General features: G+C 43.3%; 1 protein-coding gene across 5 annotated transcripts in view; it reads left to right on the top strand.

Moving 5' to 3' along the window:
- Positions 1-16,064, top strand: part of LOC144934524 (RNA-binding motif, single-stranded-interacting protein 1-like) — a 276,390-nt gene that overhangs the window by 95,233 nt on the left and 165,093 nt on the right. For all 5 annotated transcript variants that reach the window (XM_078860394.1, XM_078860392.1, XM_078860390.1 and 2 more), the window contains one exon: positions 2,638-2,814. In XM_078860394.1, the coding sequence (XP_078716520.1) occupies positions 2,653-2,814 (162 nt within the window). In that variant the 5' untranslated portion in view covers positions 2,638-2,652. The remainder of the gene's footprint in view (positions 1-2,637; positions 2,815-16,064) is intronic.

Below are 16,064 nucleotides of genomic sequence, written 5' to 3'. Positions count from 1 at the left end.
TTAGATTTGTATGTTGTACGCAATGGGTTCACGTGATTGCTGCAGCCACGAGAGGTGGCTATGTTTACCAAATAACAAAAAAAAATGTATTACTAATTTTATCATTTATATTGAGTCGTAGCCAAGACATTTAACGATATCTGAGATGTCCACTGGGGAGTTGAAGCGATGGAATGAACTTGTCTGTAGGTGCTAGCTAGATGGTATATTACACATTACGTCACTCGATTACGGTAGATGGCGGTGGCTTGAGGAGGCCTTCATCCAGCAGTGGATTCATCACGACTCGCGATAATGATGACATGGATGTGGACAACCGAGCAGGAGGACAACAACACGATGAGATCTGTGGGACTTGATGCTGACAGTTAATCTGTGAGGTGCCAGTTTGTTCCCGCTGTTGGAATGTAATGTACCACAGTGATCTCTGCAGCATTGGTTTTCACAACACGAGTAGAAGCACAGAGTTCTTTACTGTCAAAAAAGCAGCAGGGACATTGGTGCTAGAACATAAAAGTGCTTTGGCTTGTGTTTGTTGCCGGTCACCGTTGAGAATACAATTGTCTCAAACATAGCTGTGGCGTCAATAATAAATAACTTTTCTATAGTGATCAAAGGTCCCCGGCTTTTTTTTTATAGGGGAACCCCCCCCCCCCCCACAATCATGCAACACATAGGTGCACTCGTCCATTGAAGAAAATAATGCAGAATTACCTTCAATCATAAGCTAATTTTATATTGTGTTGATATAGATATTTTTTGAAGGAAAATGCAAACTAGAACGAGGAAGCAAAACAAATCATGCGTTCGCATTGATTCTGTATTGCCTTTAACGGCATGCATTTTGTCCAAGGGTGTACAGTCTTTGGCAGAGGTCGCAAACGGGTTTTGATTCCTTACCCGTACCCGGCCGCACCAGGGTCGCAAATGGGTACCCGTACCCGGCCAGGTACGGGTTCCCGTTCCCTACCCGTACCCTACCCGAAATGAGTGATAAACGGTTACTCACCAGTGACTCACGGCCTATCCGTACCCGGCCGCACCAGGGTCGCAAACGGCTACCCGTACCCGTACCCGACCGGGTACGGGTAGCCGGGTATCGGGTAGGGTACGGGTATCGGGTACCCAGTTGCGACCTCTGGTCTTTGGTTAATTGTCACGACGTTTACAGCCGACGAGGCGTACGACGAGATGAGGGCACGCGATGCGCGATGTCGCGGGTCGAAGCCATGACCCACCGAGGGTGCGCACGGCGTGCGCTGTTTTGGGCCCGGCCAAAAAGGCTTTTATATTTAGTGCTGGTTTTCAATACATTTTTGGCATTTTTTTTCGTATATGTAGGGCAATGCAACTTAATACGAAAATATGAACTGTATAGGATCATCGTTGTGAGAGTTGACGCGTCCCATGTTACAGACAGACATAGCTAATGCGTGAACACTTTCAAACTTAGTTGGAAAGTGTTAACAACAGCTTTAGTCAGGATTCGTGTATACCAAAACTGTGGGTCCCTGGCTTTTCAGCGTGGGTGTGAAGCGTCGTTCTTGTGATTTAAAGTCGTGGTTAGGCCCTCCATTATTGCACTTTAGTGGCTGCCTCTCTCTTTAATTGGCACATGAGGAAAAGTATATGAATCTGCAAGAAGCACTACTGACATGACGGTATACTCCAGGGTTATTAGGCTTTCGTGTTGGCTGGCTAACATTGCTGTATAAGTTCGAGCGAGTCTGAGTGGCTTGAAAGAATAAAGCTTATAATGCGTGTTACAGAAATTGTCCACAGCTTTTCTATGAATTCTGACAAGGTGATTAGTGCGTGAATGTTCAAGCGAGCACGAGGTTGGTGTTAAAGCTTCACTGTAGCAAGAACCAGTCCATCCATTGGACAACTGCTGCTGACTTTAGTGCACTAAATGAGTGTAGCCACACCAAACGGAGGTGATTTTCCGCTGAGAAGATAATAGTGATCATGATAATGACCATGAAGATTAGGCAATGCAATACAGTTGTAATTTAAAAAGTGTCTACATGCAATATTTCAGGATGCTATATGATGATGATGATGACGATAATGGCGATCATGTTGTTGAGCAGGATGCAATACAATAATACGACGATAATTTACAAAGTATCTACACGCACAGCATCTCACGACACTGGACACTGATCATGATGATGGCAATGACGACGATAAGGATGCAATACATTATAATATTACTAATGTGTCAAAATGCAAAAAACAATGTCAAGACGTTGGACAATGATCATGATGATATCAAATGGCATCACCAATGACGATGATGATGATTACAGATTGACAAAGCACCATTCACATATTCTTAGGTTTTTTCGGTAAAGTCACGTAGGTAAAAAATAAAATTTAAAGTTAATAAAAGTAATAATGGAAATAAAATAAAATAATGATTTATTATTTTATTATTATATTACTTTATTTCCATTATTACTTTTATTAACTTTTAAGTTTATTTTTTACCTACGTGACTTTACCGAAAACACCTAAGAGTATGAATCCTTGCAGTCACGAAAGCTTCAAATCGAGAACACCATTCACATTTCACGTAACGGTTTCTACATGCGTGACCCCGCCCCCCCCCCTTCTCTTCCTCTTCCTCCGCAGGTGGGTGGCCACGCCATGAGGCCGCACTGTGGGAGCAAGACGGGGCCTGCCTACGCGTCGCAGTGGGGTTCTGACCTCGCCACCTGGGGAGGGGGCGGCTACCAGCTTCCGCGGCTCCACCACGCCGCTCACTCGCCCTGCCTGCCCTCGCACACCGCCTACACTTACGCACTGGCGGTACGTTTACGTGACGGGGCGCACCGCGTCTTCCAGGGGTTTTGCCACGTCTTAAGGTGCACAATTAAATATAAACCGGGACATATCGGTACCAGATGGAGGAAGAACAACATGCAAGAGCGTTAAATCTTGACTTTAAGCTTTCGTGACTGCAGGAATTCATAGTCTTTGGGTCTTTCGGTAAAGTCACGTAGATAGAAAAAAAAAGAGCGTTAAGTTTCAGCCACAGTTGTCTGAGCTGAGCTCGAGAAAATATTTCCCCTGCAGGGTCTGGGGGTTGGGAGTTGGGGCCCCCACAAAATATTCCGTGAGCAATTCATCACTGACTTCATGTCAATACATTGTCTTGAGTAGTGTATTGTAATTACACAACCGACTAAATACCTGGACTATTCGTGTCTCGGAAGGACTTGCCGATTTCCTAGGGGCAGCTCCAGCAAATAGAGGACTATCCTGCAAAAAAAACAGGGCACGTGGCAACCCACAACCATACCTACTGGCGTGGGTCACCACACCACTAACTTGAACTTCTGTGGAGTGTTCGGCCGGCACGTGTGTGCGTTATGCGTGTGGAGGGGTGGGTGGGGGGGGTCATTCGTTTTTTTTCTCTTTGGAAGGAATCTTGATTGCGTAACTCCACATTCCCCTTGCCTCCCCTGGTGCCGGGAAATCGCAGGAGCCTCGGGAGGAAAGACGCCGGCAGTTATCTGGGAGTGGGGGGGGGGACCCTTGGGTCGAGTAATTCTCATAATGACCCCCGCTTTTTGGCCGGCTGCTCGGATATCGCGTGTGTTTACCCACTTGGCTCTGGTGTCATTAGGGGCTAATCGCCCTGCTGGAACGAGATAATTATAATTAGGGGGAGTCGGGGAGACGAGGTTGGTGTGATAAGTAACACGGGCCTAATGATAGGAAGTGCACTGTGGGCTTGTGCTGTTATCAGAGAAGGTGGTCAAAACACGAGTTGGCATTGGGCAGTCCATTGTTCTGCTTCATCAAAAAAAAACAAAGTCACAAAGTAATCTCGCAGAGACTGCAGCGCAGTTCTAAGTTAATGGGCCTCTTCCCGTATGCGCTGTCATCCCTGCAGACTTAATTCCCCCCCCCCCCCCCGCAAATTACTTAGTCGGGATTACACATAGCAAGCGTTGCTCCCTACTGCGGTGAAAACTTGGCAGGTACCTCTCTCCGCCCCCATGAAAGAGTCGTGAGTCAGTGATGCTTTCCTGGGTGAACAAGCGTAGTGATGAAAATAATAACAAACGTTCAACAGGTATAATAACAGCAGCAGTAAAGGCTGCAGCTCGAAATGCCACGTGCGCTTGTGTTTCAGTTATCCTGTTGACGTATCCACATCAAATGAGTGCTGTTGATTTTGAAAAAAAGTTTTTTTGGAAAATCGTCAGGGTGGATATAAAAGTATATGTTCTCCAGAAAAGCCTTGCCCGCGTGTGCACGGGATGTAAATGCCCTTTGGATGCCGCGAATGAGTTGTTTTGTAAACTTTATTTTAGGATATTGGGTGAGTTTTAAGTCAAAATAAGCTACACGTGATGGATTCCTGCCCAGTCACGGATCTATACAACGCGGCCACCACTGTAAAAAAAAAACAGAGCACGTGATCCCCGCAGTGTTCGTCAAAGAGAGAAATACATTTTAATTTGGAAAACAGCAAGTTACTCAACTGATCAAATACGAAACGTCAATTATTCAAATCAGCTCATTTATTTCTCCTAGTGCCATGCAAAGCAGTGCATTGATTCTGAAAGCGAACGCGCCAAATTCATAACTTTAAGCAAGCCTCATGCGACGTCTATCCGAAGACACGCTGTTCAAACTGCTCCCTCAAAAGGAAAACTGTTTTGTCGAGATAGCGGATGACCGTGCAGCGTTGGTGCCAGACAGACAGACAAGAGCGAGGAGCCAGCATTAGGACTTCACGAGCTGTCGCTCTCCCGTGACAGAAATGGAAGGTGCTGCCGGGCGCCGATGGCTCAGATGTTGCTGTTATGCTCTGCTGTTTCCGTCGTCCAGCCTAATCCTTTTATTTCACTGCGAGTTGCTCTCAAAAGCCACTGCACGCATCAGTGAGTGACTTATCCCGTAAGCTGCTGGAAATGGGAGGCGGAGAGAAGCTGCTGAGCCTCCGTCTAATGTAAATATTTGGTTTAAGCGAGGAGGAGGAGGGGGTGAAAAAAAAACGCTTTCAGTCAGGCTGGGAGAGAAACGCTTTGGCTAGGAATGAAAGGCCTTAGGGTACAACCTCCCGTGACTGCAGAGATAGTGCACACGGCGGTTTGATGTAGAAACAAACAGGTTGTGACACAGATCAAGTTACAGTTCTCTTATGGGAGATATATGAAAGGGTGAGCTTTCTGACCTTGAACTTTACAGCATAATTTCAAATATGAAAGGGAATTGCCACGGCTTTGTGGGGGCACAGTGCTGAATGCACGAAAATTGGGATGGTGCGCTACCTCTTGCCTTTTGATGGACTGTGTTGCGAATCATTTGTGAATGTTATAAAGCTTCTCTTTTGATGGATTTCAACAATAGCAATGTGTAATTTTATTAAATTAGGATTTGTGCCAGCTATACATCATAATTAAAGGATGATTCTGCTCTCCTTTGTCAAGGGCAATGCTAAGAAAGACGGTGGGGAATGTTATTTGTTTAGGGCTTTGAGTGGATCATGTTTGTTTAACAAAAACATACAAACACATTGAAATATGAAGAAAAAAAACATTTTTGAAATATTGTGTACAAACCACCATGTAATTTTGAAGAACCATACCATCCATTTACTAAAGAAAATTACTGTAATTATATGTCAAATCATAGGGTTCTCGGGACACGTATTCAGTAATGCAGAGATTTCAGAGACCTCAAATTCATGGGAGTGACCTGCATTTGACACTAACATTCTGATGACGTGCGGATAATATCGAATAAATGGAAATAACAGACAATGCAGCGTTTTATAGACATGCAGTGCAGTACTTAGGAAAGAAATGCATGGTTATGTTTTCACATTTAGTTTTTTTTCTCTCTAAAGCATAACATCTCTAAAAACATTCTATATTTTTTATCACGCATGATTAGGGACCTATGAAATAATTCTATCGTCATGATGGCTGTTGCATCACCACTTTCTCTTACCACCCCCCTCCTCCAACCACCGCCTTCACACCACCTAGCCGATGACACGGCTCACAAATAAATGTGGGAACAGTTGGATTCCTCGTGCCAACGACGTAATGTTCTGCCTTTTGCAACGTGAAAAAGTCCCTCGGAATTTCTTTTAGAAAATGCAGAGATTGTGTCAATGCCACGTTTGTTAAACAGAAAATAAAGAATGTTATGGTTATGAAGTCACAGGCCCTTTGGTGAAGATTAACACTGGCTACATAAACATTATATTTAAATCATTTTAACCAACTACTTGCCATTAATCAAAAAAACATCAAAGCAAAATGTTGACTCTAGTTTTTTTTATGCCTAAAGCAGTCATATTATTGAATGCATGCACATGTATTGTTTCTTCTGACTCCTTAATATAGGGCTTTATTTTTGAAGTTACGATCCTTATCTTGTTTGCAGCGCTCCTTCAATGGCGGAGAGAGTAATGCTGCGCGCTTGGCACAGTATCAGGCTGTGTTTTTGATGCGTTTTAATCAGATGTGGAAAAGTGAAGATTAGGGAATGGGAATGGGAGGGTTTCTGCATTATGGAGGCAAAGGGTGGCAGGGGGAGGCGACGGGATGAGGGAGCGAAACAGACAGAGAGGAGGAGAGAGATTATGGTTATCGGGATAGCTGAAGCTTCTCCATTGGCGATGGAAAAAATGGTCAAGTTACCAGCTCTGTGATTTATAGATCACATCACTGGAGACATGAGAGCTTAGGATCTGTGATCTAAAGTGGAGCTCATGCAGCAAGACCAAGGGAAGGGTGAGCTTAAGCGTAATTCGTACTTTTAACGCATGAAGGAAGGAGATAATGGTTTGTTTTCCTCATGCAGCTTCGACAGTGTGTCCCACAGGGCCTTGGCCATTACCTAGCTGGTGCGGAGGCTTTCAGATCAAAGGGATTTCTTCCTGCTGGCAGGCGGAGTGCTAAGAAGAAGAAGAGTGTGTGTGGGGAGAGGGGGTGGGAAGTGATAAAGGTAGGAAGAGTGAAGTATGGATTTGTTGACGTGTGGGGATGCGCAAGACAACGGAAGGGTGGCGGAGAGAGAGCGGTCCGATGTTTTTGTAGGGTTCTCAATCGGAGAGAATGCTCCAGAGCTGCCACTTTTACAGTCAGTGCTAATCACGGCAACCAAAACCTGTGTGCTTCATCTCACATTCCCACTGCACCAAACAACGTTCGGCTTCGTCTACGCTTGTACCTTCCACCGAGTTGCAATGGAGATTTTTTTGGTTTGGAAGAAAATGTCGAAACAGGCGAGACTGAGTGGCCCAGCGGGCTCATGCTACGTCAGACCCTTTGAGCCAGCACCTGTGGGATTCTGTGTTTGAATTTGAACGGGCGCCCTCGATCACACCAGATTCTCGAGTGCACTGCGTTGATGGTCTCAGCGCAGGTCACAAACGACTGAACGCAAAATAACGCATCACATTAACATTTACTTTCCACTTAATGCAGCTTAGTCCAACTCTGACGATTCAAAATGCTGGTTTGATTGATACACTCTGATGTCAGGATATGTTACTGCCTCCCTGAGCACATTGTCGGCGAAATCACCGATTCTGGTCTCCAGGCCTTCAAATGCCGAGCACATGGACATCTCATAGCTTCACCACACGCCTTGTAGGAGTGAGTCTTTGAGCTGCAGTGAACCAATCATTATGCCGATTACACTGGTCAACACACTTTTTCTGGCATAAGGTATTCCAACGGTTTTAAGGTAATTTTGGGGTGCTGATTCCAAATCTGGCATCAGTTTTTGTCTATCACATCAGGTTTTTGAGATATCAAATATTGCATTTTCAATAAAAACTGCAAAAGAAAAATATTAAATAAATGTGGATATCTACATAAAATGATATTATAAACACACTATCTAAAAATACAGCACCATATTTTAACACTAAAGCAGTCACTGACTCGCAACAACTTGCAATCATAAGTGACAGAGTTAATTTCGGGTAAAATAAATGAAAATGAGGTATGCCGATAGCATAAAAACAAGATGTGATAGAGAAAATATGAGATCAGATTTGGAATCAGCACCCTGAAATTAGTCTAAAACAGCTGCAAAAGTCCAGGCCGGAAAAAAAAGATTTTTTTTTGTTGACCAGTGTTATATGTATGAATGACTCATATGGCTGTTGTTCACAATTACATCGAGTAAAAAAAAAACACTCTTTGCAGGGCATATAAAAGGTGGGCCTCCAGTGTGGATAATAACGAGGCCTCTTGAAGTTTCCCCATACCTGTAAAAGTCATTCTGCGACAACATCTTCCGGGGCCACTTTCCTAACACATGTTAGCACGTCGCTCACTGTGAGAGTTTCCAAATCAAGACATATTTGTCTTGCGACACGAGACCAATTGCAAGAGTGAAATATAACTGGCAAAATGGGAAGATAATGTTTACAACAAAAAACATGAAAAGCATCAAACAATGTTAATATCTCCACACGTGAAGCGCTCTGAATAACAACACGTTTTGTTTCTATGGCCCCTAACCATTTTACATTTAACCCGATTTACTGAGTGGTGAAGGAATCTAAGCAATGTATTTAGCAGTGACTTGCAAAGGAAATTGCCTGAAAGTGTTCTCAGTGCGAACGGTATATAGGGCATTTGAGCATCTCAATAAAAGTGGAGACGTATATCAACGCATATTGCTTGACGTCACACGTTTTACAATGGCAAATAAAGCTGACATATCGATACCAGCATATTAAAAAAATAAAATCATTATTCTCCATTTTTTTATAATTTAAATCCGACACAAAATCGAATCGATTCTACTCCCCCGTGTCGTAATAACGTGTAAAAAATTTACAGCAATTGGTATTCGCCCTTTTTTTGTTGCATATGAATAATTCTAATTTCCAGATGTTGTAAAGCCAACGCTGGATGAATGCCTCCCCATAATGTGTCAGCTATGGGTTGTTTTTTTGTAACCACACTTCACCGTGCTGGTGAGTGTGGATTTTTGAAGAAGGAGCCAAGACCAGTTCACATATCACTCACCACTGACATTATTAGTTAGCAATGGCCAGGAATCGAATTCAGGTTTATCGGTTTCATATCTCAACATACCTTCTAACTCCTCCTCGCTTCACCTTTTCATGGTATCTTAGTGAAAATGCATCTCCCCATTGCGATGGGTGCAACGCAATGCACGAATGGCACATGCGTTAACTTTTGCGTAGTTCAAGACTATGACGAGTAGACTGGGTCACTATTTAGCCAAAGCACTTGTATGATATTAACTTGAGGTCCAGCGTACAAAACTCAGAGGAAAGTATGTGTATCCACATATATATAACAAAAACATAATGTGCCTTTTCTACAAAAAGCCTCTTATCTGCTGGGAGTTTCATGGCCTTGTATTGCTTCAGTCACTGCTGACTGCAGACTAAAAGCACAAAAGGCAACAACAACAAAACTATCACAAAACAAAAAATAATAATGGCAGCCTCCTCCCGAACAAAGATGCGGGGGTAGCGATTGCATTTCGTGGCAATCTGCTCAGGGAGAGCGCATGTGACAGGTGCCAGGGGGAAGTCATTCATCCCATCCGGCGGGCGGTGCTCTCCTGGCTCTGGATTGCAGCACATTCACGAGTCGTTGGTCACGAGAGCTGAGCGTGCGGTGTGTGCCGACCACAGCTGGGGAGAATGGCGGCAGCCAGGGAGTGTCGGAGCTGTGAAGGTTGCGAACATGGCTTAATTTTAACCAGGTTTGACCTGGACAATATTCACGTACCCAGTACAACACATCCAGTATACACATTTAGCTATTGCTGTGGCTATTAATCATGTGCCTAATGCAGCCTAAAAGTGACGCGTCAAATAGCCTGGTGAGGAATGCTCATTGGCTGCCGTTTCTGGTAGAATATCGTTACGTTTTTGCTGCTCCTGATCAAAAATCCCATAATTATGATAATAATGATTTTTAAAAATTACAATGTACAGCCCTTTGCTAATCGACCGCTGTACAGGGGCCTTCCCATGCTGTGTCAGCCACTATGGTTGTTTGATAAAACTGCACCACGCTGGTCAATGTGGGCTAGTGAACGGGGCAATGCAGAAACGATTTAAGATCTGGCTCTGGTGATGACACCATCGCCGGGAATCCCACTCAGGTTTGCTGGATTCATGGCGCGGTGGGTGAGACCCCCACTGCCACCACCGCACCCAATTATTTTTTCAAGCCATAGATTATCTCCTCTGCGTTATGTCTGAAACATTTGAGCATACAATTCAAAGCAGTTATATTCTTTGCCCGCAGTTTAATAGGATTTTTTTTAATGCACTTGCTATTGCTTGACAAAACACAGCTTTAAAATGATTACATTGAATACCAGTGATTAGTATGAAATTGCAGTTTACACAGGGCATGTCGTATTTAATACTTTTAAAATCGTGGTTACAATATGGACGTAAAAACGCGATAAAAACAGCACTTGACATTATTAACGTAAATTAAGCAATTCCAGGGTGACCTTTTTGCGGCGTATTGTTTGTTACACAGAAATAATATATTTTCACTTTTTGAATTAAAAAAGTCTGTGCATATGCCTTCAAACTGGAAGATATTAAACATCAAAGAGCAAAGTCGCATATCATGTACGTCGTCGATGCCTGCTCCCCCATTTACACATTGACTGCAGCCCACAGCGATACTAATATATCCAGACATGGTAATGTACGTGAGGCTCGGATACAAGCTGAGTGAACGAGACCATCAAGTTTCAGACATTGGTCCAAGTTTTCAGACACGCACTGAACTGCAGGGCACACTTTTAAAAGGCCACTGTGATTAACTTTGCCTTCTTCGAAAGTGACAGTCAGGCATCATCACTTACGCTTTTTCAAAAGCAGTTATAGTCTCTCTCGGTCTCACGTTGTCACGATGTATGAGGTCAGCGACAGGGAGTCAAAAGAGCCAGAGGGTCAGGGAGTGATGAAGGGTAGACGAATGGGGGGAACAGTCCAATTCTAGATGTGCAGGTAACATCTACAGATACCACAGGTGAAGTCAGCGGCGCAGCCTCAATTTTTTTGCGTCGCGTCGAGCTAAAAAATGGGGGGAAAGGTGCAGCCCTGCAATTTCTTGCTCATGTCACTGTTGGTGCATGGGCTTCCACGAGAGGGGGCTTTGGAGACCCTCCTCTACGGAGGGTGTTTGGCCTCCTCTATTCAGGCTGGCCAGATGTCTTGGAAGAGATGGGGGGTACCCACACTTAATCTACCAATTGCCTAACTGTGGTGAACCCAATTATACTGCTGCGTGGACAGAGGCGGCAGAGATTTAAGAAAATTGCCCCCATTGTTTCGACTGCCGCGCCGGGAGATTGAAATCTGAACCGGGTGAACTCTGGATTTCAGGTCCAGTGTGCTAACCGTGACACCACGGCAAATCCCTTTAAGAAATAATATACATATACACCCCACATGATTGCCACGTGTTTTTTTACGTAGATCATTATTGTTCTGTTTTATTACTCTTTCGTGTATTCAATTAAATAAAATTAGAACCTGAACATTTCACAAGATAATTTTTTTTACTGATATCTATCTCGATTTTGACACGTTGGTGATTATGTCAGTCTTTTGAATTCCGATGTTTTTTTTGTTTGCCGAGTCTGTTTTCTTTATCTACATAACATATGGTCCCACAAGCTTCAAGGTATTAAATGTATGGCCAGGAAGTTGTTATTGTAGGCACATTTATTACCGTGCAGTTGAGGTTTTTTTTCCATTCTCAGTAAACCACATCGTCAACCCAGCACACACACACACACGAGCCATTACCGGTCCACGCTTTCTGTGGCAGCACATGACGAGTGCACGTTGGCTTCTCGGCTTCGTTCATTTCTTTCGTCTCTGGAGCTTCTTTTCCTCTGATATTTAATAAATAACTTGCGATGGTCAAATGGCACCGTGACCGAAAATGTATTCTTAAGAAACGTTTCGGAGTTCAGAGCCATATCGGACTCCCAGCAATGCCTTTATCAATCAGGGTGTCTCAGTGAAACATGTTTCATTTTTTTTATATGGGTATCAACTATACATCCCATCCCCCACGCCCCCAACAGATGTTCTGTCAGCATGTGTGTCATCAATTGGATTTGTAGCTAAAACTACATTTTTTAAAATATTTTCTCCAAAATTTGAATGCAGGCGTTATTTATGTATTTAGTTTGATGGTTAATGTAAGTCTGGATGGCCAATAGGCCAATCATCATGATCATCAGCAACAGCAACCAATCCACTCCTGGATGAAGGTTTCCCCAAGTCGTTTCCATTATGTTATGATCCTGGGATGCAATCATCCGAACAGCAGCTGCACATGAGCTGATTTCATCACTCCATCTCCTCGACGAGCATTCTCTCGGACGTTTGCCATTAATAGGCAATAGACAAAACAATACGTTATTTTTTTATGTTATTGTTAAATGAATTACATTCAATAACGTGGAACTGTACAGGTCATATTGGATAACCCATCCCGCTCCACATGGCCTAATTGTGTTTATACTGCACATGGGGGCTGAGCTCTGTGTAATATGAAGGGTATAACCCCACACTTATTTATTTTGCAACGGGAGACCCCATTGGATTTTATTGTTGCAATGTATTTCTATCCTTTTTTTTTAGCCCTTTTGGAAGAAAAAAATATAAAAACTACCCATGCATATGTGCATGCATACGTGCGTGTTTCTGTGCAGGTGTGTGGAGAGTTATGCATTAAACCTTCAATTTAATTTCTGAAAGTAAAGTTTATTTAATCTCACTGTAACGTATTTACATTCCATCAGTTAACCCAAGTGGATATTTTAAATAATAACTGTCCTTGATGCTCCACCAGAGTCCTCAGTGAAGTTGTACACACATATTATCCCAATAGATCAGCGTTTCATGAGGTGACCAGGTGGCTTTGGTCACAGCGGTGACTTCGCACTACTGAGATCCTGGGTTTGAATCCTGGCAACTGCCTCTGTGATTCAACTACGTTCTCAAGTGCAGTGAGTTGCTGGTCTCAGCTTGGTCATAAATGACTGCAGACACAAAAAAGCCATGACAATAATTTGGTTCTACATGGCGTGCAGAACCAATTTAATTATTAGTTTGGCTAAACTCCAGCTCTGATAATTGAAATATCGGTTCGACTGTCATGCAATGAAGATTTATCTCGATTTATCTCATATACAGAACAGGTGGGAGAGTCCTGCCCTCTGCTGTGTGGTCCTGAGGTCACTTAACGGGTCTCACAAGGGTCACACTGCTCTACGAGAGCTGCGAATGTCTACTTCATCTCATTACTTGAAGCCAATAGCACAATGAGGATACAATTTTGATTTATTTTTCAAAGGAACCCTTGGTTTAACACGTAGGCTTTCGCGACCAATATTATTCATAATCAACGTTTTTGGGTTTAGATCGCGTTATTTATAAATGTGTCGTAACCCTCCACCACCCGACACGGCCAATCAGTACAAAAGTGTCACGTTGACAAAAGACAAATAGTTCACTGCTTTAGCCCACTGGTGTGTTGAAGCGTGAAACCACAACATTTACAATTTGAGTACGACGTTTCGCTGGTAATTGCATCCAGCATCATCGGGCAATTCGCCAGAATTGCCCACGCTTCAACACACCGGTGGGCTAAAGCAGTGAACTATTTGTCTTTTGTCAACGTGACACTTTTGTACTGATTGGCCGTGTCGGGTGGTGGAGGGTTACGACACATTTATAAATAACGCGATCTAAACCCAAAAACGTTGATTATGAGGAACCCTTGGGCTGGTTTAAACTACGGTGAGAGTCTCGTAGCAGGATGCAGCCCACTGAAGCGATGCCACTGGATTCCATTTACATACAGTAGTGCAAAAATAAGCAATAGCAGTAAAGACTGTGTACAAGTCTTAATTGTAGGTGTTGTTTTCACACGAACCTACGTTTTTCTCCATTTGTCTTTGTTTATATATTTGGCTTTGTTTATATATTTGTTCGTGGGGAAATTAATGCCTCTCGTGCATTTTTTAAATTTAAATTATAATAGTAAACCATCCTCGTGGCAACCCCATGGCTAGACGTGTGGGAATTACCCCAGACAATTTGCTGAATGCTCTTTAATTACTGCACCCTCAAATTGCTTCTCGTGGACTTTCACATTCTACTTTCCTGGAATTTTTTATCTGCTTTTCACGGGACTGTGCATGGTTGCAGATAACGTACACAGCCTTGCCCGCAATGTCCTGTTTTGCCTATGTTTGTGTTTAGTTGACCTGTGCTTGCCAGTTAAGCATAGAATGTGATCCATTTATAAATACCCCACTAAAATCATATGGATACATTCTAAGATAACATAACACATTTACTCAAGTAAGCCTAATCCTAATACACACATTACACATTTTTACACTCTCCTTATAGAAAATACCCAACATAGCTCGTGCGATTTGCTCAAAACTTTCAATCGACCATTGACCTGAAAGTAAAAGAGGGTCGTGAGAAACCAGTGGAGTATCTATAAATGGATCCTCCTGTATAATGGCAGGTACAAGGGCAATATCACACAAGTCGTTGCGTTGGATAAAATCCTTTGACACGAGAACGATGGCACATGCATACTAACCCCCCGGGACAAGTAACAATGAATGTGAAAGCTGCGAGTGCTGGGACCTTGTGAAATGTGTGTAAGTGATCCATTGGAATATGATCCCTGCCTACAAGCATCAGGCTGTTCGCCAACATTGGTTCAAGCAAGTGTGACTACTGATGAGCCACTGTATGTTGAAACTCGTCCAGAGTTTGCCGTTGATAAGCTGCGGTCCCAGAAGGCCATGCGGCCGATGGATTGTGTAAAAAAATACTTTAATTTTTTTGCACAGACACACAAATTAGGGAAGGATGCATTAGGTGTATTCTAGTCAGTTTTTCATTTAGTTTTGAGCTTCATTTATTTGGAATAACCCTGTGAGCCATTCGGCTCTTGATTCGGGTGCAACCACAACAAACAATACAATTACAAAATACATTTAAAATTTACTGTACGCAAATTGAAACATCCCCTACAAAAACAATAAAATCTTCCAGAAAAGGCACCATTTGTTTATGTTGCGTACAAAAATGTGCAAAAAATCCCACGCTATAGTCACGCTAATATGTATCCCATTAAGGGGTGGAGTGGTGATGCAGTGGATTGTGCACTGCACTATGAGTTGTACGCCTTTTGGCGTCATCTGGTCCAACACCAATGGAGACTAGGCTCTAAGGAAAGCTGTCTCGGGTGTGGACCAATCAACTTCAAGGACAGTTCATATCATTACCATTATCAGAGTTGTTTCTTTTTTTTGCATTTTGACTGCTTGTGTTGCGGTTATTGCAAACATGATGCCTTGTATAAAGGTGTCAGTTTTGTACCATTTTAAAGGGTAAAAACCTACTACTACAGAACACCAGAGTTTGCTTCTCAGCCGTGGCTAAAATCAGAGTCGAGCATTATCTGAACTATTCCTGAGCCCCCTCCCCCCCACCCCTTCACCAAACTGTACTCACCAGAACGGTGAAGTATAATCAATCAACTCCTGTGACTGACACAGGCTTTGATCCTCCGCTTACCACGGTTGTCTACGTACGGTGTGAAAGAAGTTCAACATACATATATTCGGCAGTGGATCGACAAAGCTCGTTATATTATCAATTCCTTGTTGGTTCTGGGCAGAGGTGTGGACTCGAGTCATGTGACTTGGACTCGAGTCAGACTCGAGTCATGAATTTGATGACTTGCGACTCGACTTGGACTTGCATAACAATGACTTTGTCCCACCTATGAGATGTGGACTCGAGTCATGTGACTTGGACTCGAGTCAGACTCGAGTCATGAATTTGATGACTTGCGACTCGACTTGGACTTGCATAACAATGACTTTGTCCCACCTCTGGTTCTGGGTCTCTGCCCCTTCGAGCAACAGCAGCAGCAGGGTGAAGACTGAGAGGCAGGCCTAGAAAGAGGCGGTTCGGAGTGGTGAATCCAGGGTGTGAAGGACTGCAGAGTCGGCAT

Source organism: Lampetra fluviatilis, chromosome 10 (assembly GCF_964198595.1).
Source record: "Lampetra fluviatilis chromosome 10, kcLamFluv1.1, whole genome shotgun sequence".
NCBI lineage: Eukaryota > Metazoa > Chordata > Hyperoartia > Petromyzontiformes > Petromyzontidae > Lampetra > Lampetra fluviatilis.
The sequence above is the reverse complement of the archived record's forward strand: the minus strand, read 5'-3'. Positions and strand labels throughout refer to the sequence as shown.